The 25,415-nt window shown below is 53.3% G+C and overlaps 1 protein-coding gene across 3 annotated transcripts; it reads left to right on the top strand.

Moving 5' to 3' along the window:
* The first annotated feature begins 1,727 nt into the window (after positions 1-1,727).
* On the top strand, positions 1,728-24,823 carry FOSL2 (FOS like 2, AP-1 transcription factor subunit). 3 transcript variants are annotated; one of them, XM_020886218.2, is made up of 4 exons: positions 1,728-3,402; positions 13,146-13,397; positions 18,279-18,386; positions 20,743-24,823. In XM_020886218.2, exons 1-4 carry the CDS (start codon positions 3,301-3,303, stop codon positions 21,262-21,264), a joined length of 984 nt encoding a protein of 327 aa, XP_020741877.1. In that variant the 5' UTR covers positions 1,728-3,300; the 3' UTR covers positions 21,265-24,823. The 3 variants fall into 3 exon arrangements, with proteins under 3 accessions (XP_020741877.1, XP_070306044.1, XP_020741876.1); XM_020886217.2 differs by lacking the exon at positions 1,728-3,402 and adding an exon at positions 4,704-5,384; XM_070449943.1 differs by lacking the exons at positions 1,728-3,402; positions 18,279-18,386 and adding an exon at positions 4,578-5,384.
* The last annotated feature ends 592 nt before the right edge of the window (positions 24,824-25,415 follow it).

The raw sequence follows: 25,415 nt of genomic DNA, 5'->3' as shown, positions 1-25,415 counted from the left end.
AGGGAGGCTAGCGACTTACATCAGCACAGATTCCGTGATGCTCTGCAGACGTCTCGGGGCTGCTGGGCTTTACGGGAACCCACAAGAAAGGAAAAGGCTGGGGAGCAGGCAGGGCGGGGGCACGCGAGGGCGCGCTCGCCCGCCCGCGCGCTCCTGGCGGCGCCTGCCCCGGCCTGGACGCGCCTGGGACGGCGGAGGCCACGGAGGAAGCATAGGCTCTCTTTCCCCCTCCTTCTTTCCCCCCGAATTACTGGAAGGACTGTGTGGGAGAGACCCAGAAGCACTCGGATTTTCAAGCGCAGGGTGGGGGAGGGCCGGGTAGCCGCTGCCGCTCAAAGAAAAACTAAAAGTGCGTCTGTGAGCGCCGCTTGGACACGCGGCTGCTCCCAGGAGGGCGCTGGACGCCCGGACCGCGCCTGACTTTGCAGCCCCACCTAGGAGCTCGCCAGGGCGGCCGAGGACCGTGCGGTGCGGGAGGCGACGGAGGGGCGAGTCAGAAAGTGTCACGATTTCTTCTCCTGCGCTCCCCCCACACTGTCCCCACCCCCAGTTTTCTGGGTTTTGCCGCTGCCGCTGGGGAAAGGGCTGAACGGTTTTGCGTCAAAGGACTGCATTTACTCAGTCCTGCTGGGAGAGGAGCGTAAACACATCCCAGGCAGGCAGGACGCAGGATTAAAAAGAGAGAGAGAGAGATGGCAAAAACGCCAAGCCCCGCGCTAGGTGCGCGCATCCATCTGCCTCCCACTTCTCGCCCCGACCCGCGGAGTTGCGGACGCTGCGCTGCAGGCAGCGAGGGAGGTGCGAGGAGCTCAGCCAGCCTCGCCTCTCCACGCGCGTCCTTGGGGATGGAGCCGAGGACAGAATGTGTTTTATAGTTGTAAACAATGACCCCGAGTATTGTTTAGGATTACCGTATCTTGGGGCCATTGGGGCGGCCAGATGCCGCCAGCCGTCCCGGAAACGCCAGCGCTTTATATAGAGCCACGGGAAAGCTTTGAGTTCCCGGCTGGGTTCTATTTTTCTTTCCTAGCAACACCCCCACTTTACAGATAAGGAGACTGAGGGCCGAAACTGTGATGTGTTACAGTGCACAACGCTTCACAGCCTTCACGCATCTTCCCGCTGGTACATTAAGAGCTGGGTACGAGACTAAGGCAAAGCGTGGAGCAGAATTCAACTTCCTTGACTCCTAGTACAGTGCTCCTCCGGATCATCAACTCTGCAGAAGGACTGAAGTTCCAGAACTGACAAGGGCCTTAGAAGGTCATATCTCAATCCCTTCGTTTTACAGAAAGAAACTGAAGCCCAGAGAGGTTAAGGGACTCGCCCAAAGTCTCACAGCTCGTAAGCAGCACAGCCTGGCGTTCACACTCCAGGGCATGTGCTCTTTAGCCCGCACCTCGCCCCGCCCCGCCCAGCGAGGCGGGAGAAGCTAGGAATCCGGACTACCTACTGCCTGAACTTCGCTCCAAAACAGCTGAAGACAACGTTGGGGCACGCCCTCTCTCGGGCCTCCCTCTTCCCTGTTTTTTTTTTTTTCTTTCAAATTCGTAACAGTCGAGGTTGCTTATAATGCCCGATTACTCCTATTAGATGCGTCCTAATTGCCCAGCATAGAGGGCGGCCGGAATGTCTTGACTGGTTAATTTCGTCTTCAAGGCTACTCCTAACAAATTAATTGCAGGGCCGAAAAGAAAGGGAGGGGGGCGGGAAGCAGTGGGCAGCCAGCCGCGGAAGGGAAAATAGGCAGGCCGGCCCCGCCCGGCGGCGTTGCGCCCCGCCAAGGCCCGGCCGCAGGGAGGCGCGGATACCCAGGGCGCCCAGGGCGCCCGCTGCTCCTGGTGGCGCCGCGAAGGGCGCCGACGACCGTGCACGGCCGCGCCCTCCCTGCGAGCGGCTCTGCGCGCCCGGCTCCCGGCCTCGCGGTGGCGCCGCACTGAACCGCCCGTCTAGCTCTTCAGGACTGTGATTATTTTCTGAAACCCGGCGCCGAGGCCCGCGCGGCGGCTCTCAGGGGCCCCGCCCCGCGCCCCTTCCCCGGGCGGTGGAGAAGGTGGGGAGCCCGTGGCACGCTCGGGAGCCGGCGAGGGAATCCCTCTCCCTCCACGTCACCCGAAAGCGAGGAAACCCGCACTCGCGTCCTCTAACGCAAATGACCATCTTTGGCAACGTGCGCCAGTGGAACAGACCAAGGGCGCGTGGCCCGGGGGGGTGGGGATGGGCCAGGCTGCCTCGGCTCCCCCAAACCGCGCCAGCGGTCCGCTCCCACCCCCGCCACCGCCTTCCTTCCTCGCACGGGGTGTGCGGCTGGCGTCAGCGCGGCCAGGAGCCGGGGCAGATAGGGGAGCGCAGCGCCCGCCTCCTCCTGCGCGTCTTCCTCCTCCTCCCCCTCCTCCTCGGCCTTCTCCCCCCGCCTCCCCGCGCGCTCCTCCCTGCAAGGTGGAGTCGGGTTGACGTGAGGTACAGGGGCTGGAGAATAAAGAGTGTGGAGTTGAAATCGTGCCATTGTAGTGACTCATCTCGGGCAGAGCGCTGGGGCTCCGAGCAAACCAGCGAGCAAGCGAACGGTGCTCGGCGGGGACCGAGAGAGGGAGAGAGAGAGGCGCGGACGGGCGAGGCGGGCCCGTCCGGGAGCGGGCGCCGGGGAAGGGGTGCAGGTCCGGGCGCCGGAGCCGCGGCACCGCGTCCCTCTCCACGCCGGCTCAGCTGGATCCTCGCGGGCTGGGCGCAGGCTGCCTTCTTCTCCTAGTCAAGTGTCCGAGCCGCTCCAAACTCCGGCGGCGAGTCGGCCACAGGAAGTTTATTCTCAGCTCCTTTTCTAAAAGGAGGAAATAGAAGTTTCTCCAAGCGGGCTGCCTTTCTTTCTGCCTTTTTTTTTTTTTTTTCTTTTCTTTCTTTTCTGCCCTGACATTGGGGGTCCCCAGACCTGGCAGGCTTGACCCGCCGGGTTGATTCCCATTCTTTTTTAATTACCGATTTTTTGATTGAGCCGGCGGTCCAGGCTGGGCTCCGATTGCGCGCGGGGGCGGGAGGGCGCGCGCAGGGGAGGGACCGAGGGACGCGCGGACTTTTTAGAGGGAGGGACTGGGTGGACAACTGGTCCCGCGGCTCTCGCAGAGCAGGAAAGAAGTGGTGTAGCGCTCGGCGCTCAGGGGACCCTGTTCCCGGGGTGCCTCCGCCGAGGGGGACAAGCCCGAGGCGCGGCCAGCAGAGAGCCAGCGCACAGCAGCCGGTGCGCGGCCGCGGCGAGGGCGGGGGAAGAAAAACACCCTGTTTCCTCTCGGGCCCCCACCGCGGATCATGTACCAGGATTATCCCGGGAACTTTGACACCTCGTCCCGGGGCAGCAGCGGCTCTCCTGCGCACGCCGAGTCCTACTCCAGCGGCGGCGGCGGCCAGCAGGTAGGTGCGAGCCCCGGGTGCACCTGGCGGCGCGGGTGGACCCCCGCCTTCCTTTCGCCGCCACTGCCTCTTTTGCTTTCTTTGACCTTTCTAGGTTTGGCGAGAAAATTCCTACGGGCCACCATTATAAGTTCTGAATTCTCATCTCCTGCCCACACCTCCTTTCACCCCCTCTATCCTCGGCAACACTTTTTTTTTTTTTTTTAAACTGGAGCGGCGATTGGGCTGAAAGAGCCTACAAACCCTGTCCTTCACACTACATCGTATCCAGACAAGCTCTTGGAATTGCAGGTCCCGTTCCCAGAAGCGTGTACCTCCCTCCTGTCCCAGGAATTCATCTCCATTCCCCTCTGTCTCCGTGGTGGACTACCCCCCCCCCCCCAATTTTTCACGCACGGGCCCCTTCCGACATCTAGGGAACTTATTCCTGCGAAAAAGCCCTCTCCTTCCCCCACCCCGACCCCGCATCTTCTCCTGCCGTTGATCTTAGTTAATTTCGGAAAGAGGTTGGGGACTGGGAAACTGGTTGGACTCCTTCAAGTGATCCAGAGTGAGGGCGAGAGTTGTCACGCAGGGAATCAGGTGCGAAGGTCAGGAAGGAGGAGGTCAGCTTGATTGGCTCCCGCTGCGTGTGCCTGTGTGCCCTGCGCCCATCCACCTCCTGTTAGGGTCGGACTAGGAGCCTAAACTGCCACCCAAAGGGGCACCTTGGGATCTGGGGAGTACCTGGGGCCAGGACGACTGCAGAGAGAAGGGAAGCTGGAAGGGAAGCTCCTCTAGGCTCCTGAATGGTTCTGGAAGCCGAGAAATAACTTGTTTCTAAAGCAGGCGGACTGGTTTGCACTGGTGGGGTTGTGTCTGCCATCTCTGTCTATAACTACCAGAAAGGTGCTGCTAGGTTGGTGGTGCTGGTGGGGTGCCTGCCCTCTGCAGCAGCAACCCCCCACCCCACCCACCCACCCACCCAGAGGCTTGTGAGGGAGCTGACTTAACAAACAAGGCAGCTAGAGCCTGAAGCCCGTTTTGGTCAGGATCTGCCGAGTCTCTAGCCCAGTTGACTGCAGGAAGAGTTGCTCTGGTTAGGCGGTGGCCTTGGCGTCTATAAGCCAGCCAACCAGGAAGGGCTGGGGTGGGCTTCCAGGGAGGAGGGACCCTGATGGAGAATAAAATGGAAACGTGGCTCTCTTTAGTAACTGAGGACGGATCTCTTATTCCAAAGTGGTTCCCCATACCTGGTGGATCCTCAGAATGGCTTTTCCGTGTCTTCTCTCTACCTGCCCTGGTATCCCCATAAGCACTCACTGGAGAGAGACTTGTCAGTGCATTGAGGGTGCAGTCAGTGAATGCACACTTAATAATGAACACTAAGGTGATGAGTTTCAAATCTTGTCCCAAAGTGATTTTGTTTGCTTTCCAGCCCCATTGGTGGTTTCTGTTGAATCCAGCCATCATTAGGCAATGGGTTGGAGTCATTTGAAATCTATTCCCTCATTCTCCAGTTCAGCAGTCCAAAATGTCCCTCTCTGCCTTTCCAAATCAGGAAGGAATCTTTTGATTTCTCATCCGCTCCTTTGGCTGCCGTTTCTGTGGCAGTCATCACTGAAATGTTACAACCTTGCAGCCGGGCTTTGCTTAGACCCTGGGGCCTGGATGGGAAGTCAGACCGGACATCAGTGCCCCGACTGAATAATCTGTGTCACTAGGGCTTTGAGCCCAGGATGTGAGTGGAGGCAATTCCCTGTTTTGGAAGAAAATCAGACAGGAAACCAGAGCTAGGAAGAAGGAAGAGAACTCAGTCCAGCAGAGTGTAATGGGGCCTCATTACCGAAGCAAAAAGCAGCTGTTGGCTAATTCCTAGCGTGCTGTAACACATGAGGATTTTGCAATTAGTAATAACTGGTGCACGGGGTTCTTGCGTATGTGCCTGTCCATTCGGCTCAGCAGCTCAAGCAAGGCGCCTTTCAACCAGAGGGATTGGTAAGGTAATGCCGCTTTGGGCAAGTTTTTCAGCCTGTCCACTCCTGAGGGAGGAGGTGGTGGGAGGACGGGAGAGGGTTTTTCCATCATCCCTGTAACTGGGAGCAGAGCTGTTCTGTGGTCCTAAGAGCTGACGTGAGAAGCTTTTGTTACTTCACATGTCTGTGACCCCACCCGGGCTCAAGGTAACTTTATTGCATACCAGATAAAACCTGTAATCACTTTATTTCTCTTAGCTTCCTTTATGGAGAGACTTTCCTGGCAGTTGGTGATGGGCCTTCCTCCTTTTGTGGCAGCTCAGTGTAAGAGCTCTGGTTTTACCTTGGGCAAGTGAATATTATTTTTTTCTCCTCTCTTTGTTTTTGTGGGGTCTATTATTCCTTAGAAATTTGTTGCTGTTTACTTAGTCTAGTACTTTCTTCTCACTTCATGAAGCTTGGTCTTAACACATGGCCGTGAGTTTCAGTGACTTGAGGGGGGCGGCAGATAACTCTTTGTTAAAACCTCTGTTCTTGTATGTGGCAGGAACTTGAAGCATGAAAAATATTTCCTGTTCCAGTTATAGTTTTAATCTCAGACGTTGGTCACTGGTGATTTGATTTGCCCCTAATAGTTGCACACACACCCCCACCCCCGGCTTTTTCTTTTTATTGTTGTTTTCTCTCTTTCCTAGCTTTCCTAGGAAAACACCTCCCAGATATATGCCCTGGCTGACTGCTCTACTCACGGTTTCAGGCCCTGAACATTACGCAATCCAGCCAGTTACACAAACATAGGTCATTTCATAACTTGTTTTCATCAGCTTGGCCCCCTTTTAATGAAAAAACAAAACAAAAACAAGACCCAGAACTTTTCCAAGGCTGCCATTTGTCTGTTTCTCAGATAACTTGTGAAAATAAATCAAAGGGGACAGTTCCTTTTTGGAACCAAGGAATACCAGACTAACTCTCTTCTTTGGCAACCATTCTTTTCCAAGAGACAGACAGACACACATACATGCACACACACACACACAAAATTCCCCAGAGTGAACTTTTGCCAACTGTACCAGGCTGGGACATTCCTCACATCAAAGAACTTTTACCAGAAATGACTGTGATTCCCAAGTCAGCCCCAATCATGCCTCTCTAGTGCCCCCTACGGGACATTCTTAGAAGAACTATCTGGGGAATGTATTTTTCCAGCCCCAGAGTGTTAACTTGGTGAGTTTTCCAAATTCTTAGGACTTTTTTTTTTTCTTTTTAATTCAGGACAAATAAATGCCATATATTTAACAGTGGTTAACTAGGAGTTGCTTGACTCCGAAATGCAGTTTCTTTTCTAATTTTATTTTGTTCTAAATAAAGCGTGGTTGAAAAAGGAGTGCTTTTTTCTTTCTATTTTTATATCTGTTCATTGCCAGCACAATGTCTTCAAATTCAGAAGGCTTCTTTTCTTGATATTGTTTGTAGTAGGACACTGGAAATTGTTTGAGGAGATGGTCTTCAGAATTGGTGGGAAGGTGGGAGGTGTATATTAAGGGTCTGGTGCCCTTTTTATTTTTTTGCCTTGATCTCACAGATGTTGTAGATTAGGATCAGACAAAATGTTATCCCAGGAATTTGTCTGTTCCGCTGATTCTTGCTGGTGGAAGTCAGTGTCACTGGTTCATCAAAGTGAATGGGGTGAAGCAGCAGTCACATCTTGTCTGAGGAGCAGTTGAATTTTCCTATCCAAACCCCTGAGTGCATTTCCATTGCTTTATTTCTACCTGCCTCATTATTCAAGGTGAGTGTAGAGTTAGGAGCTTTTGTTTTTTTCTTTCCTGTCTTAATACAAACACACCAGAACTTACGCATCCAAATCAGCTGTTGTCCCCTTCATAATCATTCCTTTAGGAGACTAAATTCTTATTTGGATGCTGTGGCTATTAGTCAGACTCAGAAAGATTTTACAACACCCCTCTTTAGAATTGTCTTCAGCAAATTCTTTTGAAAACCCTCCCTCCTAACATATTTTTGTCTTTTGAGGGAGAATTTAATATTTGGAAGTTATCAAAAGATCTGGCATAGAAGGAACCAAGGGTGATGTGTGAGGTCTGGGTGATCTGGCAGGGTCCGAAGCAGAATGTGACCCCAAATCCTGCTGGTCTCCATCTCAAGAGTCTTCCTGGGAGAGCAGTCGCCAAGACAAGGCACACCAAAGCAGGCACCTCTGCCACCCAGACCTTTCGATTCCCGCCCCCCCCACCCCCGGCCCATTACAGAGGAATGAAGGCATTGATTTTGAGAATTCAGAAGGCTAGGTTTCTCGTTTATCCGTTGAAAGAAAGAAAAAGAATTAGTGTTTTGTGACTATGTCTCTTCCATGCTGTGTGTGGCATCTTTTGTGGCCACAGCATTTCAAAATGACAGCAGCTGCCCTGATGGAGGCAAATAAATCTATTCCCATCCCCAGTTGGTAACTCTGTCCCTCTTGGACTCACTGGGCCAGAGAGGGAATGTGTAAGAGTCATCTTATCCAATGCCATCTCACCCCCATCATGGGGCAATGACTTGGCCGTGCTCACCTGCTGTGGTTGTAGAGAGGATGAGATGGCCTGCCCTTCCCAAGGAGTGCAAAGCTGTCTTAGGATTTGTGGGGGTACAGAGTGGGATCTACAGAAGGGTAGAGGGAATTCCGTCTTGCTTTGGAGTGGAATTTCTGTCCAAAAGGGCCCTGGAAGGAAAGACACCAGGGAACCTGGTAGACAACTCGGTATTGGTCACCTTCTTTTCCTTGCTTTTTTCTTTTCTTTGCTGTTCTTCACCCTAGCAGTTAGGTGAAGGAGGATAACGTGATTCGTTCAAGTGAAACTGGCAGGAGGCAGATCACTTGGAAAATGGGCGGGGGGGAATTATGAGTTATTGATGACCATTTCCATGGTGACATTAGTACTGAACCTCAGGAATGAAAGGTCAAAGGTCAAGGTGATGTCTCATATAAAATCTATGAAAATTAGTCAAATTCCACAGAGAAGCCTTTGGAGAACACCCCACGTTTAGTAAAAGTACAGAGCATTTGAGTCAAACTGAACCTCTGGGGCATTTGAGGCAGCATTCGCCCTGCCCTCTCCTCTTCTCCCAAGCAAGTCTCCTGGGATGTTGGAATTTTCCTTTTCCTGTGCTGGGAAACTAAAAAAGGGGTTTTTAAGAGAGAGAACCCAGTCTCTTCTCAGACATGTATAATCATTTCTACCTGTCAAGGCAGGTCCCAGGTATTCAGGGTTTTGATGACTTGAGTGCTTGGTGGCCCAGTCAAGAGTCAACCTGGTGGAGAAATGCCTGGCTGAGGGAATGGATCCTGAACACCAACTCTGATTCCATCTTAAATGCCACTTCTGGGCCCCTCACCCCAGGAGTTTCTGGGATAGGCCCTGCCACATCCATGTCTGCAGGAAAGCAAACCCTACTTCCTAGATCTTTCTGAACCTGAGGCCCTATAAAGTTCAGAAAGGTCATTTCCCCAAGTTAGCAACTTCTGGACTGTAGGGACCTCTCTGATCTGATGAAGCTGGGTAACACTAAAGGCCCCGTATTCTGAGCTTCCTCATAGGCAGCAGGAGGATACACATACTTACTGAGTGGCCCCAAGGCTCCCTTAAATTCAGGTTGCTTCAGGATAAGGAGGTTCTGCTGCCCAAAGACCCACATCAAGGCTTTTAACCTCAACTTTCGGCTTCAGGTTCTGGAGATTCACGCTGTCTAGTGAGAGTCCATTGTTTGACTCCCTGGGTTAGAAGAATGGTTCTGCTTTTTTGCTTTCTCATTTCCTCTCTTAATTCTTTTCCCTTCAACCTGAGCTTATGAGATGAGAATAATCTTCTAGGACAGAGGTCGCCAAACTATGGCCCAAGTATTTTTGTAAATAAGGCTTAAGAGAGCACAGGCACGCCTGTTTGTTTACATCTCGTCTGCGGCTGTACTCACGCTACAGTGCCCGAGTTGAGTAGCTGCAACAGAGACCTTACGGCCTGCAGAGTCTAAAATATTTACTATCTGGCCTTTTACAGCAAAAGTTTGCCAAACTGCCAAAGGAGGTTGGGGGGAGGGGGGCAATTTGTCCTTTTATAGGCATTCTTGCCCACCCAGAAGTCAACAGGATGACACAGTTAAATAAAGCATTTGGAGGCTCTGCCAGACTGGAATACCACATAGCCATCCAGCACCTTCCATGCTATCCTTAGGGGAGGAGTTTTCAAAGGAGTGGAGAGCCCCAGGGGGGTCAAGTGAGGGCCCTGGGTTACCTCCCGTAGCTCCCCACCCCCAGCACACCAACATTCCGGTTGGTGCTACAACAGGGATCAAACCACCCTATACCTACAGCTGAGAAGCCCCATCTTGGTTTCTGTTTGGTGTTAACCCATTGGTAGAGAACTGTGATTTCTCCCCAACATGACATGTGACTGATTCTTGGGTCCTTGGGAGAGAAAAATGCCAGGCTAACTCCTGGGACCACAAACTCTGAGGCTCACCTCTTCTCTCCAACCCGTGTCACTTTCTGGAAAATACTTTCAGAGTTGACACAAAACACAAATCTGCCAGATCTCACTTAAAAACTTGTATGTGTGTCTCAGAGAGCCTTCTGCTGGAGACAAAAGACTTCTTTAGCAGAACCTCAGTCCCCTCTGGGGCTGGGACATTGTTTTCCTTGCAGTTCAGAAGCAGTGTGTTGCCCAGATGCCTTTTCCTCTCTCTGAAACGAGTTGTACATGCATTTAGAGGCAGTCATTACCTACTGCCTTGTTTTTATTGCGTCTTGTTTTGTCTAGACCAAGCTACTGCTGCAAGGAATCTGGCTGATGGCCGGGTACGGCCTTCTGTAGACCTGCCATCACAGAGAGAGTGGACCGGAGGACCCTCTGAGAGGGGCTGAGAGTCTGCCACTTAGTCCTAAGCAGAATTAGTCTTTTCAGCTTTGCTTCAAGCTTTTGGCTTTCCTCCCCTCGCCTGAAATGGGAGCTCTTTTGTTTGTTGGAATGAGGAGTCAACTTCTTGGGTGCTCTCCTGAGAGGAAAGCTGACAGCCACCCGCCCTTTCAAGGAAGGACATTAAACTGTCCTACTAAATGCCTTGGATGTCTTTCAAACCCAGAATCTGACTTGGGGAGAGAAACAAGAAAAATGTTGGGTGCTTCCCAGGAATGAGAAGCTGACAGTTCCCCCAGGAGCAACTCCTTCCCACAGACACTTCCAATGACAATGCGTGTGGTGGTGGTGATGGTGATGGTGGCCTTGATGGTCATCATCGTTGTGATGATGATGATAGCACCTTCCATTTATTTGGAGCATCATTTCTCAACCCTGACTGCACATTAGAACCTCCTTAGTCTTCTTTTGTTTTTTTAAAACGCCTTATCAGAACCCCACCCCAAAACAGTGGTTTTAGAACTCTAATGGTAAGGCTGGCTCCTGCATTGGTATTTTTGAAAAGCTCCTCAGAATATTCTAATATGGCAGCCTGGGTTGAGCACCACTGGTGTGCTTTCATAGCCTGTGATTACAAGTAGCTCCTTATTTAATCCTTGTGATAGTGCAAAGAGTTTGGTGTTACTGTTCCCCTTTCCAGACAGGGAAACTTGAGTCCCCAGTGATTCACCAAGGTCTCACATCCAGGCCTCCTGACTCAGATGACCTCCTAGCCTCCCTCCCAATTCAGCATCCAAAGAGAGACATAGCTACCTGGGCTTTAGTGCTTCTGCACATGCTTAGCTGCTCATGTGTTCCCAATGCCCTCTTCCTTATGGCCAGCCCTGGTTGTCTGTTTTTCCTCCTTGGAGATCATTTCCCACTTGGATCCTTCCATGTTCACTGCACCCAGCCCTCCTTCACACACAACACATACTCAGATACACCTGCTACTTTTCAGTCAGCTTCTGATAAAAAGCCCAGTTGTTTTTGCCTTGGGAGATGACTCAGAATCCATTCATTGCACTGGGCAGCTCTCCTCATTGTCTCCCAGAATCCATTGTGCTGGCAACTTCACAGAATCCCAGAATCCATTTCATCCAGGTTAGTCTGGAAGGTGAGGCAGCTCCATCCCACCACCTAGATTGGGGTCAGGCAGGGGAGTGAGCAAGGAAGGGTCCCCAGCTCCCTGAGCTGCAATGAAGTACTCTAAGCTTCACTTTATTTACACAGAGGAACACAGATGTCATCACCAGGGGCAAAGACCATGGCAGAGTCAGCTGCCACTGCTGCTGATACTTCTAATCTTGGTTAGGCTGCAAGAGTAGGGATGCTATAGCATCCGTGCTAATGTTGGTGGGCTTTCATCTGGGCTCAAACAGACCTGTGGGGCCTCCTGGGTGAGAGAAGGTCTGTAGGGACCTTGGGTTAGAATGACCCTGATGCTCTGTCCGGGTGCATTGGGGGTGGATACCAGCACTTGGGGCTGGATTTCAAGACTGGAAAAACAATTCTACAATGTGTCGCATTGTGTGGGAGAGACCTGGCCTCTCTGTCAGACCGAACTGGGTTTGAATCCTGACCCCACTGCTTATTAGAACGTGGCTTTGGATAAGTTACTTAATCTCTCTAAGCCTAAATTTCTGCCTCTAAAATGGAGATAATGGTAGTTCTTACCTCAGAGGGAGAATTAATGGGATAATCTAGGTTAAACACTACTGTGGCGCCTGTCATTTAGTAAGTGCTCAGTAAGTGTTAGTTATTACTGTTGTCATCATTTCATCCCCCAAGTTAGGGAAGAAAGGATGTGCAGTACCTTTTTGTGGGAACAGGAATCATCTGAGGCTTAGGATTCCAGGAGGGGGACTCTCCTTTGAAAATCTGGAAGCTGGGGGGGGGGGGGTCTTCCCCTTCTCCCTCCTCCTCGCTTTCTAGTAGCTGCCCCGAAGGAAGGTCAGGCCCAGCTGCTGAGGAGCATGGCCCATTTTAGCTTTGGTACTCTGTCATCATGTTATATTTTAAATAGACTGCTTCCTGCAGCATGTTCCACAGGGCTCTGCAACGTGGTCTGGGCATAAATTAAGTGACAGGGAGAAAACTCAGATCTAGCAGCACCAAAGTTTCCCACAGGCATGCCTGTGAGCTCAGATAGATAGATACATGAATGGGTTGAGAGAGACGCAGTGTCTCTCAAGATGCGGGTGAAGGTCAAGGAGGGCAAGGACAGCAAGGGGAAGTCTGGCAGCAAAGGCTACCACTTTCAGTCTTACGGGTCAGGGGACATCTTTTCATGGACCTGGTTTCATGTGACCCTGATGGGATCACAGCCCCATGATGAAACTGTTTGGAAAGTAATAGAAACAGACATGATAAGCTTCCTGGTGATCTTTGTTGCTGTAGAGCAGTTGGTCTGCAAATCTCCTCAAAGTGTCCTTAGCTGGTACCTGGGGAATAAGTGCAAGTGACCCAGAGGCTCAGGTGGCCAAGATGGGAGGCCTGCTCTCCTGCAGATGGGGGCATAGCTGGCCTGGAGGGTTTCAGAGAGGGCCTGCTGGGATGGGAGCTGCTGAGGACCACATCTGTCCTGGCAGCCACTGGGGATATGACCACATCTTTCCAGACCCGTTGGGGGTGGAGTTTCCAGGACCTCAGTCAGGGAGTGGATCTGACATGGAAGAGTTAAGATCCCCTTGATTCTTGGATGTGCAGGAAGCCCGCCCAGTTATCCTGACCTCGGCACTCCAGGCACTGACCCTACTTTTTGCTGGTTTTGGCCTCCTATCTCGGCTTGGCCCGTTTTGCAGTATTTGTTGGCTCAGTCCTATCTTCCTCTTCATTTCAGAAATTCCGGGTAGATATGCCTGGCTCAGGCAGCGCCTTCATCCCTACCATCAACGCCATCACGACCAGTCAGGATCTGCAGTGGATGGTGCAGCCCACGGTGATCACTTCCATGTCCAGCCCATACCCCCGCTCGCACCCCTACAGCCCGCTGCCAGGCCTGGCCTCTGTCCCTGGGCACATGGCCCTCCCGAGACCCGGCGTGATCAAGACAATTGGTACCACGGTGGGCCGCAGGAGGAGAGATGAGCAGGTACAGTTCCGTTCGGGAGCCACATCAGTGGCTTTATAATGCAGAGTGTTTCCTGCAGACTGGTGAGGAGCAGGGTGTGTGTTCTGGGAGCACTGGGGAGATGAAGGAACTCAGGACCCTCATCCTTGGAGGCAGAGCGTGCCACCTGAGAGTCAGGCATCTTGCCCATGTCCTTAGAATCTCTGAGTCTCAGTTTCCTCAGCTGCAAAATGGGGATGGTGTCTTGCCAGCCAGGACTTGCTGCCACTGGAATGAGATAATGGTGGCAAAGCACATGGTGAATGATGAGGTGTCAGCGCATGGGTAGGACTGTTAGGACCTGCCTGCAGCAGTATCCTCTGATCCTTGGCAGAGGGACCGTGGGACAAGCAGCCGATGAACCCTGGCTGGGAGTTTTTGTGGGCTTCTCCCTTAAGTGTCTCCTAGTACCTAACATGGGCAAGAACCCAGCTGTCCTAGAGGGGCCCCCCTCCAGGCCAGTACTGCCCATGGTGTGTCCATCGCCCCTCCATGTCCCAGGCCTCCAACTCGAGGCGGGAGCCTATTTCAAGTGCCTGGGATACACGTTCCGGAAGTGCATCTGGGACCCTGGGGTCTTTGGAGTCTGCTCAGCTCCTTAAGCTCCAGGGACATGCAACAGGGGGGGTCAGGCAACAGCAGCCTTTTTTCCCCTCAAGGGGCTTAGCTTTGAGCAGGAGCCAACCTGGCTTGGAGGGATGCCAGAAAGGGGCGGGGCCTCTGCTCTCTAGATAGCATCTACCCAAGACTCCAAAGGCCCGTCATCTGTATTAACAGAGAGTGGGGCAGTGATGGCCCCCCGCTTCCCAAAAGAGAAATCAGAGTCATGCGTAATTCTAGAAAGGAGGGGATGAGCCTTGTAAGAGCCCCACCTGTCCCCCTTCACAGATGACACAGCCAAACAGCTATCTGGGGCTACTTGGCCAGTGAGTGGGGAAGTGTGGTCTAGAACCAGGCCTCTGGGGTTCCACCCCTCTCCAGTGCTCTTTCTACAATACCATGCCACTGTGAGTCCAAGGAAGGGAAATTCTTTAGTAGCAGAATCCCTTTTTCAACTGAAATGTTAGACTGGAGAATTACTTTGATTACAGCTTTGGAACCCCTTCCCATTTCAGCCACTGTCCCCCTCCACTCTGGGATCCCCAGGCCCACAGTGTTCCAATACAAGGACCTTTCAGACGTGGTGCCCAGTGGATAACTGTGGATCCAGTGTCACTACTCCCCTTGCCTGTGTGCTAAGTCACTTCAGTTGTGTCTGATTCTTTGTGACCCTATGGACTATAGCCCGCTAGGCTCCTCTGTCCATGAAATTCTCTAGGCAAGAATACTGGAGTGGGTTGCCATGCACTTCTTCAGGAGATCTTCCCCACCTAGGGATCGAACCCAGGTCTCTTATGTTTCCTGCATTGGCCGGCAGGTTCTTTACCGCTAGTGCCACCTTAGAAGCCCACCACTAGTCCCCAGGACACTTAGAATTACAAGGATCACTGCTTTGAGGAACCAGATGCTTTCACACAAGTCCTGTTCCTCTGAGGACAAAGCTGGGCCTTGTATCCACTACTTGTTGGCTTGTTCTCTTAATGGCAGGACCCTGTGCAGGGGCAACATGGGGAGGTGTGTGTAATAGATACTAACAGACAGTTCCCAGGTCCTGTTGGGCTTTTGCTCCTGGGGCAAGTGGCCAATATCCCCCCACACTGTTGCTTCCATACTTGTAGTTATAAATATGCAGTAGCAGCAATTCCAGTGTCCTCTATAAGTGTGCTTCCTTCAGGGAGCTCAGGGTACCAAGCTTTATACTCACTGGTGATCTGGTTTCTCCTGGTGTGTAAAGGACCCCTTATCCTTTACAAGCTAGGCTTGTGAGGGACTCCCAGGTTAGCGGGACAGCCAAGCAAGATGTGCTAAATACTCTTCATTCTTTTGTCCAACTCTTTGCGACCCCATGGACTGTGGCCTGCCAGGCTCCTGTGTCCATGGAATTCTCTAGGCAAGAACACTAGTGTGGGTAAGCCATTCCATTCTCCAAGGGATCTTCCCAACCCAGGGATCCAACCCGGGTCTCCTGCTTTGCAGACAGATTCTTTACCATTTGAGCTACCAGGGAAGTCCTTTGTCTGGACCCAGGTCACACCAAATTTGCAAGATTAGAGAGGAAGAGACTTTGGAGACTGGTTTTTCTAAAGTTCCCTCTGCACCCATTTTACAGATGAGGAAACTGAAGCCTAGAAAGAAGGGCCTTGCCCAGGCTCAAGCAGTGAGTGGCAGCAGAGCCAGGACTGGAATCCACTCCCTTTGACCTTCAGCCTTGTGATTTTTCCCGTCACACCACCCAGGCGTGCCCTTGGAGACTTTCCTTCCGTTTTTGAGAGAGAAGGAGAGAGCCAGGAACATTTTATCCCATGTCAATTAGTTCAGACCATCATTCGGCAGCTTGGAGGAAGCCTAGGCAGCATCCTAGAACTTGGCTCTTTGGGTTCCTAGCTCTAGGGTCTTTTCTCTGAGGCTCACTTCCGCCTTCCCAGCCTCCCCCAGGGGGCAGAGGCTGTTATGGCGCTGGCCTGGTGCCTCACTGCCCTCCTCCGGGGCCTGCCCCAGAGGCTCCCTCTGAGGCCAGCAGTGGCGGGGAAGGGAGGGTGTGTGTGGCTTGTGGGTGGCTACGTGGTGGTGTGACACACTCATGCTGTAACCATATTGTCACCGCCCCTGAACACTTCCTATGCCAGGAGCTCCCACAAGTTGCCCTGTACCTCACCAGACAGGAGAGAAACTTCTGAGGCACTGGGGAGGCCAGAACCTGTCCAGGGGGGATGGAGGCAGAAGTGGATCAGGACCAGCTCTCTGTCTTGTCTGCCCCTCGTCAGTGAAGGAGTGGGGTGCTAGTGGGGTGCTTCCAGGAGCCCTGGTAGCCTTTTGATGCTGAGTCCTGAACCTGGGGCTGCAACAGGGCCATCGGGCTCTCTCGGTCCCTCTCGGGCTCAGGCTGAGATGGATTTTGGAGCTGCAGGTATTCAGGGCCTTGGCCAAGTGGCCTTTTGTGACCTCAGCCTGTGATCCTCTGGGATCCCACAGAGAATAGGGTGCCCCAGCCTGTGTTCTCTGGGTGTCTGATTGATTTGCTGCTCAGTGAGTGCAGCAAGGGTATCAGAGAGGAGACCTCTGGACTGCGTCGTTGTCTTTCCAGCACTTTCTGGTTTAGAGAGGACTCTCACACTGCATCTCATCTGATCCCTGCAGAAACTTCATGGGAGGCAGGGTAGGTCCTATTAACCCCACTTTCCAAATGAGGATCTGAGGCTCGGAGGGTCGTAATCTGTCTGGGTCTTCCCAGAAGTGCCACATCTGCATTTGGCCCTGAGCCACCTGACACCTCTCAGGAGAGAGACCATGGAGCCATCAGCTTTCCCGGGGAGGCGGAGCAGGGGCTTGAGGAGGGAAGTGGAGCCAGGATCCAGTGTGGGCTCAAAGACCAGGCCTTTGTAAGAGGGTTGAAGACTAACAGGAATGTAATGTTACCAGCTGGATGGGCTCAGGTCAGTGCGCCCCACGTGGAGGCCGCTGCAAGGACAGATGGTGCTAGGGAGGGACACGGTGATGCCATGCCCTGCTCTGCAGGCAGCTTCCTGGGGACTCTGGCCTGGGCCCAGCCCACGGAGAGGCTCCCTCACTTGCGAGCTGGCTGGAGGTCCAGACAGCATCCCTCAGTGGGGGTGGCTTCTCTCTCAACCCCTCCAAAAATGGCTTTGGCCTTTTCCCTACATGTCCCTTGAGGGGAGGACTTGGGCCTTACTGCCCCCAGAATCTTCTAAGCCACCAGTACCTCACTTGGCACCTAGGTGGTGTGCTGTTAGGGTCTGGATCACTGAAGGAGGGGGTCTTTCCTTTTGAATTCCTTCCTGCCTTGGCCCACAGCCATCTCCTCAAATCACCTCTGGAAGGGCTCTTTGTAAACAGTATCAGCCCTGTTGGTGAAGCAGAGTTCTTGCCCTCTGGCCTGAGCTGCAGGCCCCCAACCAGCTTCCCGGTGAGGAGCTAGGTCATAAGCTCTGCAGGCGGATTTTTGTTCATTCAGTGTGCTGACACATCTCTAACCCCTCAAACCATGCATGGCATGTTGAAGGGCTGGTTGGTTAAATGAGTAGATGTGGTGGGCAGCAGGGTTTTAACCTGCCCCAGGGCTCCGCCTCCTTTTTCCCCATCCTGCCCAATCCAGCACTGTGCCAGGCACACTGGTGAGTCCTCTGGGTTGAACTGCGAGCAGCCAGCACTTGAGGGCTGGCAGAGGGATTTGGGAGTGGGGTGGCTCTCCCGCCCGCTCTCTGGCAAGAGAACATGACCACCCCCCTACCCCGGGTGGTTCTTACTCTGGGCCCAGCTACATAATCAAGTGGGGATAATGAGGCTTGTGGAGCAGGCAGAGTGTTGGGGAGGAGTAATTAGGCCGAGTTGGGAGGAAGCTGCTTAAGTGGGTGGGGCCAGGCCTGGCACGAGGGGACTCTCTGGGGAACGGTCCCCGCTCATTCTCTAGGCTCTTGGCACTGAATCAGGGCCGACATGACACATGCTGCCATCATGCCTGGGCTGGTGAGTCTCTGACCCATGGCTACCCTGCTCTCCCTTCAAACATGTGACATCACCTTCTGGGGGCTGGGGTTTAGTTCTGAGTGCTCTCCCGACCCCCAGGCACCCAAACTGGGGTGAGGTACATGTTCTGGGGCCCCTGAGCCACGTTCCTCTTGCCTTCCTCCTTTGCCGCCTGGTCCCAGAAGGGCTTCTTCCCCTACTTACAATGCGGTTAAAAACGGAAAACCTTGGTGAGCCACGCACCCGAGCCTAACCGTGATCCTTGGCCCCGGCCTCTAGCTGTCCCCTGAAGAGGAGGAGAAGCGTCGAATTCGGAGGGAGAGGAACAAGCTGGCTGCGGCCAAGTGCCGGAACCGCCGCCGGGAGCTGACGGAGAAGCTGCAGGCGGTGAGGAGCCCTGCGTGGGGTGGGCGCGCTCCTGGGTGGGCTGAAGCTGGGACCCCAGGGCTCCCGGACCTCTCCCCGCCCTCCCTCACCCCTAGTGACTGACAGGAGGGTTAGTGTGGGCAGAAGCATTCCTTCTTCTGAGCACATGGGTCAGCCCTGCCCTGATTTGAAGGAGGGGGGATGGGGAGAAGGGAGCTGGCCTTTATCACCCAGCCTGGACCCAGAGAGAACTGGACGAGCTTCTTGGGCCTGGCACCCTGTCAACCTCAGCACCCAAAGGATCCTGTGCTGAGACCTGCTGGGGCTCCTGGGCAAGGGATGGCAGAGGGTGTCGCCGTTGCCGGCCAGGAACCAGGCAGGCCCAGGCCTGCCCACTCCAGGGTTCTTCTTCCCAGGCTCCAGCCACCCCCATGCCTGCCTGCCTGCCTGCCGCCGGCAGGAGTGGGCCCAGCCTGGCTTCAGCCATCTGGTTCTCTGGGCTTCTCCACCTCTGCAGGGTCTTGGCGCTCCCTGGGTCTCATGGGGATGGATCATAGCCAGCTGAGTTGTACTATCTTGGGGTTTTCTCATATCCTCCGTGGGCGGGAGGGTTCCCCACCTCTGCTCTGAGCCCGAAGCTGTCACCTCATTGGTACCTCATTCTGCCCTGTGAGTCATTCTCCCCCGCTGCCTAATTGCCCCCACCTGGGGGCCCTCAGCCCCGCCCTTCCCTCCCCAAACCTTGACCTGACCGACATCACGTAACTCCCTCCAGGAGGGGCCGTGTGGAGGAAACCCAGAGCCAGGACTGACTCTTCCTGGGTGGAATGTTTTCCAAGTAAGGAGATGAGGTGGACTGTGTCAGCGGTCCTTGCACTGAGCAGCTAGGTTGAAGCTCTGGAAATTGCAATGGCCTTGCACATCCTATTATTTTGTTTAATCCTCCCGGCTACCATTCCCTTGCTTCTACTTCCCTTTGTCCATCCCGGAGCCCTCGTTCGTGGGCCTTAAATGTGTACCGGGTGAATTCTGTGATGCCCGTAGTAGTGTCCTGTGGAGGTGTTAGAGGCGGCAGGAGAAGTGGGAGCTCTCCGATGCCAGGTGGGACGGATCCATTAGTGATCAGCACTCCCCGGGAGACACCCCAGGAGAGCCCTCCCCACTGCTAACCTTTCGAGAAGCCATATCCCCCTGGGTCTACCCCCAGGTGCTTCTGCCACCAGCCCCAGAATAGCCTGCCCCCCGAGGCCCCTCGGTTTTCCTCCCCTCTCTCCCCTTGAAGCCTCACACCCTACGCCCCCGCCTCCCCACGGCCCAGCCACCCAGGCCCCTGAGCCACATCCTGCACAGGAAGCCTCTCAGAAGCTCATGACGTTCATCAGACCCTTGAGACAGATGGAAAGTTTTTTTCACTCCGGAATGTGCTGTACTCTGCTTAGCGAAGCTCTGGCCCATGTCATCTCGTTCTCAAACAGGAATCTGTGTTCGGGAAAAGTGGGGAGGAGGCTGGTGACACGTACCTCTCCATAAATTCCGTGACGACCTCCCCACCCCCTGCCACCACGTGCATCTGTTGCTTCTCTGGCTTTGTGTGAAAGGAGGGGCTGAGGTCCTTGCAGAGGGTCCCTGCTGGCCTTATTTGCCCACTCAGGCTGGCAGGGGTCTCATCTGTTGAAGCGTGGGGGCTGAACTGAATGTTCTCCTGGGGTTCTGTGAGTCCAGAAGCATAGGCTTTCTACTTAAAGCAAAATAAGGGAAGAGGGGCAGGAAAGATCCAGTGGGATGGATTGAGTGCTTCCTACAAGCCACCTACTCCTAGGCTTGTGTTTGCAGGCAAATATCCAGTCATGTGGCTCAGAGTTCAGTGTCGGTATGTCCATGGCGAGCCGGAGGGTCTTGAGGAGGCATGAGGGGAGAGGGGTGCAGCTGCCTGCTCTGCTCCCTTCCCCTGCCAGGTCTCACTATTACTCACCCCCTCGGGATACCAGGGGCGGTCTTAACAGAAAAGCATACTAGCACGTGGACTCTGCAATCAGATACATTGGAGTCAGATCCAGGCTACCCTATCTGCTTGCTCTGTGCCATTGGGCAAATGATTAAACCTCTTGGAAACTCAGTTTCATATCAGCACGTAGTCATGGCCACTACAAGGGTTGATTCGCCCTTCCTCCAAGCTGACTTACCTCTCCTCTCAATCTGGAGTTGTGGAAACAGAAGGAATCCTGAACATGCAGGTGTCCCAGAAGCAGTCGGGTGTGAGCTCGCTAGCTTCATGGTTAGCCCTCTGAGGACCGTGTTTGGTTTTCCCTCTCTCACCCAGATTTGACACCCCCGGCCCATCCCCTACCATCCCTCACAGACCCCTCTTCCCCTGCAGGAGACGGAGGAGCTCGAGGAGGAGAAGTCGGGCCTGCAGAAGGAGATTGCCGAGCTGCAGAAAGAGAAAGAGAAGCTAGAGTTCATGCTGGTGGCCCATGGGCCCGTGTGCAAGATCAGTCCCGAGGAACGCCGGTCCCCGCCAGCCTCCGGGCTGCAGTCCATGCGCGGCGGGGCCAGTGGAGGGGTCGGTGCCGTGGTGGTGAAACAGGAGCCCCTGGAAGAGGACAGCCCCTCGTCCTCATCGGCGGGGCTGGACAAGGCCCAGCGCTCCGTGATCAAGCCCATCAGCATTGCTGGGGGCTTCTATGGCGAGGAGCCCCTGCACACCCCCATCGTGGTGACCTCCACTCCTGCCATCACTCCGGGCACCTCGAACCTCGTCTTCACCTACCCCAGCGTGCTGGAACAGGAGTCGCCAGCATCGCCTTCTGAGTCCTGCTCCAAGGCTCACCGCCGAAGCAGTAGCAGTGGGGACCAGTCATCAGACTCCTTGAACTCCCCTACTCTGCTGGCTCTGTAACCCAGCTCCCAGGGGCGGGGGTGGGGGTCCTCGTCACTGCCTCCTGCCCAGGGACCAGCACCTTCCAGCACTCCAGGGCCATGAGGGGAAGAGGGGGACCCTGCCAGAGAGCTTCCTGGCTCTGGGGAGACCCAAGTGGGATTTGGTGGTGAGTCGCCAGAGGACTTGGATGAGCTCTTGGATGTCACAGGACCTCCTCCTCCCTCGTCCGTCTCGCGAAGCAAATCCTGTTTCTTGAAAAACATTGGAGAACTTGGTTTGGTGGACTCGGGCATCTCCCTGGCTTCTGAAGAGCTTGAAGCTGGTGTGGACCTTTCCTGTCCCTTGGTTCCGACGTGTCTCTGGAGTGATGGCGTCCTTCCCGCCCCACCAAGCATGCTCAGTGCCTTTTTGATTTCACCTTCCCTCTGTTTGCCCCTTCCTTCCCCCAGTGTCAATTTCACTTCCTCTTAGTTTTTTATCGAATTTGCCATGACATTTCATCTGGGTGGTCTGAATAGTGAAGCTCTTCATTTCTGAAGAGGGGGCAGCAGGGTGACTCTTTGGCTGGGGCTGACTTGTCCAGAAGGGGACAGTCCATGTGCAATACAGAACCTTCCCTCCTCTGACACTTCTGGTCCACCACCATCTCTGGAACTGCCAGCAGGGCTCCTTGAGCTCTCCAGGAGAGGCCACCATCACTAGGAGATTTGGAGGACCCTTCCTCCCCATCCTCGGAGACGGCTTTTGGAGGAGCAGCTTGGCCAGAAGACAGGGTGTGAGTGAGACAGCTGGGGCACGGATTGGGTTTGCCAAATGCCTAATTACCAGGCCAGGAATGGCCAGGAATAGTGCCAACGAACTACACGTTGTGTCCCAGCCAGCCTCTCTTCACCCGTGTCTTGAGTAGGACGTCTCTTGTGATTACCGCCTCGTCATTCTGCCCCGGACCCTTCTCTCCTTCCTTCCTCGGAGCCACACATCACTCCAAGTCCCTGCCGGCTCCACCCTCCCCCAGCCTGCCTCTCAGGGCGATGCCACCCGTGGAGGTTTAATGAGCGTGGGCCCTCCCCAAGCCTCAAAATCACCTCTGCTGTGGATGGAGAGGCCGGGGGAGGAAGGAGGGAGGCAGTCAGAGTGGCGTTTGCCTCGCAGCAGCCCCAGCGCCTGCTTCTCGCCTCTCACCGAGGTGCTGGGCCGTGCTACCCTCTGTGGTCATCTGCTACCTGATGGATCTCGCGCTTTTTCTCTTACACTCCCCTGCCTCCTCCCCCAGTGTGCTCCCCAGGTCCACCAGCCGGCTGTGAACAGCTGGCCCAGAGCTGTTGTTGTGGCTTGCAGCTTACGCGCCATTCCCCAGGGGCTGCTGAAATCAGAGATGAATCCCACTGCAAGAGAGCTGCCCCTTCCCGTGGGGTGGGGGATGGGGAAAGGGGGTCCTCCAGTCCCCCGGGAGCACAGCTCCGCAGAGCTCCGTGGAGTCCCTGCCTGCCACCCCTTGGAGCCTTTTTTTTCTCCCCAAGGCTGGTCTTCCAGCTTTGGCCTCTGCTGGACTAGTGCTATGAGGGAGGCCCCGCTATTGTGATTCAGCTCTAGAGATCATTGTATGATAATTTAAAACTATATAGATATTATTTAAATCAACCCAGTGGGGGTTAAATCTCAAAGTTGGACTCGGGAGAGAGAAAAAGCGATGACATGGTTGCTCACCTGTTCCCTTCACGGACCCAGGCCTGGCACGCCGGCTGGTATTTAATGTTCATTACTCATTTGCCATGCCCTAGACACACAGAATGGAACAGCCCAATGCCTAAAATACACAGCCCACTATGACTGGGAGTGATGTGTGGAGGGGGTAGGGCTTGCAAAGAGAGGAGACTAAAAGAAACAGGATTTTTTTCCCCAAATGCTTTAAATATGTTATTTCCCACATTCCTTGGCTGTGACGCTGCCCCCCAGTTCCCCAGAGGATCTGGGAGGGGCGCTTCTAATAAGATGGGGCCTTTGGGTTTCTGGCTTCAGATTAATCAAGGACACAGAAGTCAGCTAGGAGTAGCAGGAGACAGGCAAAAAGAACTGGGGTGAACTCAGCTCTGAAAGACTTAATCATCTCAAGTGGTGTTTGTGGCCAACTGGGAGCTATTTACTTCTTTTTGAATATATGTATTATATATTTCTTAAATGAAGCTGCTCTCTGGTGTTTTGTTTCTAAAGTCCCTTTGTGCCCCACTTTGCACGGCCCTGATCCCAAGGCAGGCCCCGGCATGTGACTTGGTGCCAGGCTGGACATTCCTGAGACGGAGTCTGGCTTTAGTTCAGATTTCAAACTGCATTGGCTTTGAGACCAGCAGAAAGCAAGAACCCAGCCGACTTGCAGGACTTCGAGGCCTCTGAGCTGTGTTTCTATTCAGGACCCTCTAACTTTGTTCTCGGAGATAGTTTGGCTTCCCCAAAGCCAGAGGTTATTTGGAGAAGGCTGAATATTCACTCTTAACTCATAGGCATATCCTCAGTCACTGCCTTCTGGCTGGTTCTCTAAAGCTGCTGCCAGACACCAGGCCTGCTACTTCCTCCTCCTTCCTTTCTCCTCCTCATCGGGAGCAGCGGCAGGGGGAGCCTTTGGACTTGGGCAGGGAACCCCGTGCCCCCTGTGTCCCCAGCCGTGAGGCAACTGGTGTGGACTCCAGTTGGGCTGCAGGCAGCTCTGGGACAGCATAGGGTAGGCACTCCTTGACAGGCTGGTGTGAAACACACAGTCCCCTTGGCCACCTGGCCGCCTCTTGGGAACAGCCCTCTTCCTGTCGAGTGGATGGGGATAGCTGCTGACACAGGACAGAGAGGCGATCCCAGGTGAAGCTTAGGCAATTACCAGAACCAACTCAAAGCAGAGAATTCACTGGGGAAGTTTTCAGGAAGAAATAATTTTTCTGCCTGTGAGACTGGCCAGGTGTCTTCACTGTGGCCCATCACACAAGCATCTCAAAGCCAGGAACCATCAGAGGCTACTGGTTCCCTTTCTCAGGCTTTGGGGAAGGGATCTCTCTGTTCCCACTAGGCTCCATTTTAAGGTTGAGCTCAACTTACAGGCATTGGGACTTTTCTCCCCTTTCCTTGATGGACCAACAGTACTTCTTGCAATCTCACCTTGTAACTTTTAGGTTGATTTCCTCCCTTGATCAGACATCCATGTGGCCTCTTTAAGAAGGAAAAGAATAGCACCTACTATGTGCCAGGCACTGTTAGGCACTTTTATATATATATATACTCTCTTTAGGGTGAGACTACATGATGAGGACTTCCCTTATTAAAGGCCCACCACTAATGGATCAACAAAAACACTTGGAGGTGAGAACGTCTTTCTCCAAAGATCCAAGGCAAGATTGCCTTCAGTCTGAGGTTTGTTCTCAAAGACCCACCCCCTACAGTATCCTCCCCCCTCTGAATTTGTTTCCCCTGTGATGTGCTCCTTTGCACTCATTAGATGGTTAACCTGAGTCCTGATAGAATTTGTGGACCAATAGGATATGTGGTGTGTGTAACTTTCTTTTAAAAACTCAAGTAAAGTGGTCTTGCTACTTTCTGCTTGTTGAGTCTTCTTGGCATTCAATCTTAAAAGCCAGCATCTCACTATTTATTGACGGGTTGTGTGTATGTGTGTGTGCGTGCGTGTGTGTGTGTATACATTTCTAGGTGTGCCCATGGTCCTCCTGCACCTTTTAAAAAGGAAACCCAGTCACCTCACTACCTATTTGACATCTTCTCATGCTTCTAGTATATTGGTCATACATCAACAAAGGGTTTTAATTTTCTAATGCTGACATGTTCAGGAGGAGCTGGGTCAAATTTTGAGCAGGGCATGGGAAGGGAAGGGGGAGAAGTAATTGACATTTATTTTATTATTTATTTTAAATGTTTACATCTTTGTAGCCTGAATAGAAACAGATAGCATTAAAATGCTCAGTTCCTCTCTCCCTGTCTTTCTTCTTTATAATTTTTTTTTAATTTAGGCTAATGATGCTTTGTTGTTTCTAAAATGATTTGTGACTTGTGCTGTATAAACTGTATAAAAAAAGGTTCTGTTTTTAAAGATGGTGTGTCATTCCCTCTGGGGACAGTGGTCACCAAGAACTCTAAAAGAGAACATAAGGAAAGATCCTGCTCTGTTCCTCAAA

This window comes from Odocoileus virginianus, chromosome 2 (genome assembly GCF_023699985.2).
Source record: "Odocoileus virginianus isolate 20LAN1187 ecotype Illinois chromosome 2, Ovbor_1.2, whole genome shotgun sequence".
NCBI classification, from domain to species: Eukaryota; Metazoa; Chordata; class Mammalia; order Artiodactyla; family Cervidae; genus Odocoileus; species Odocoileus virginianus.
This window is presented reverse-complemented; position numbering and strand designations above follow the sequence as displayed.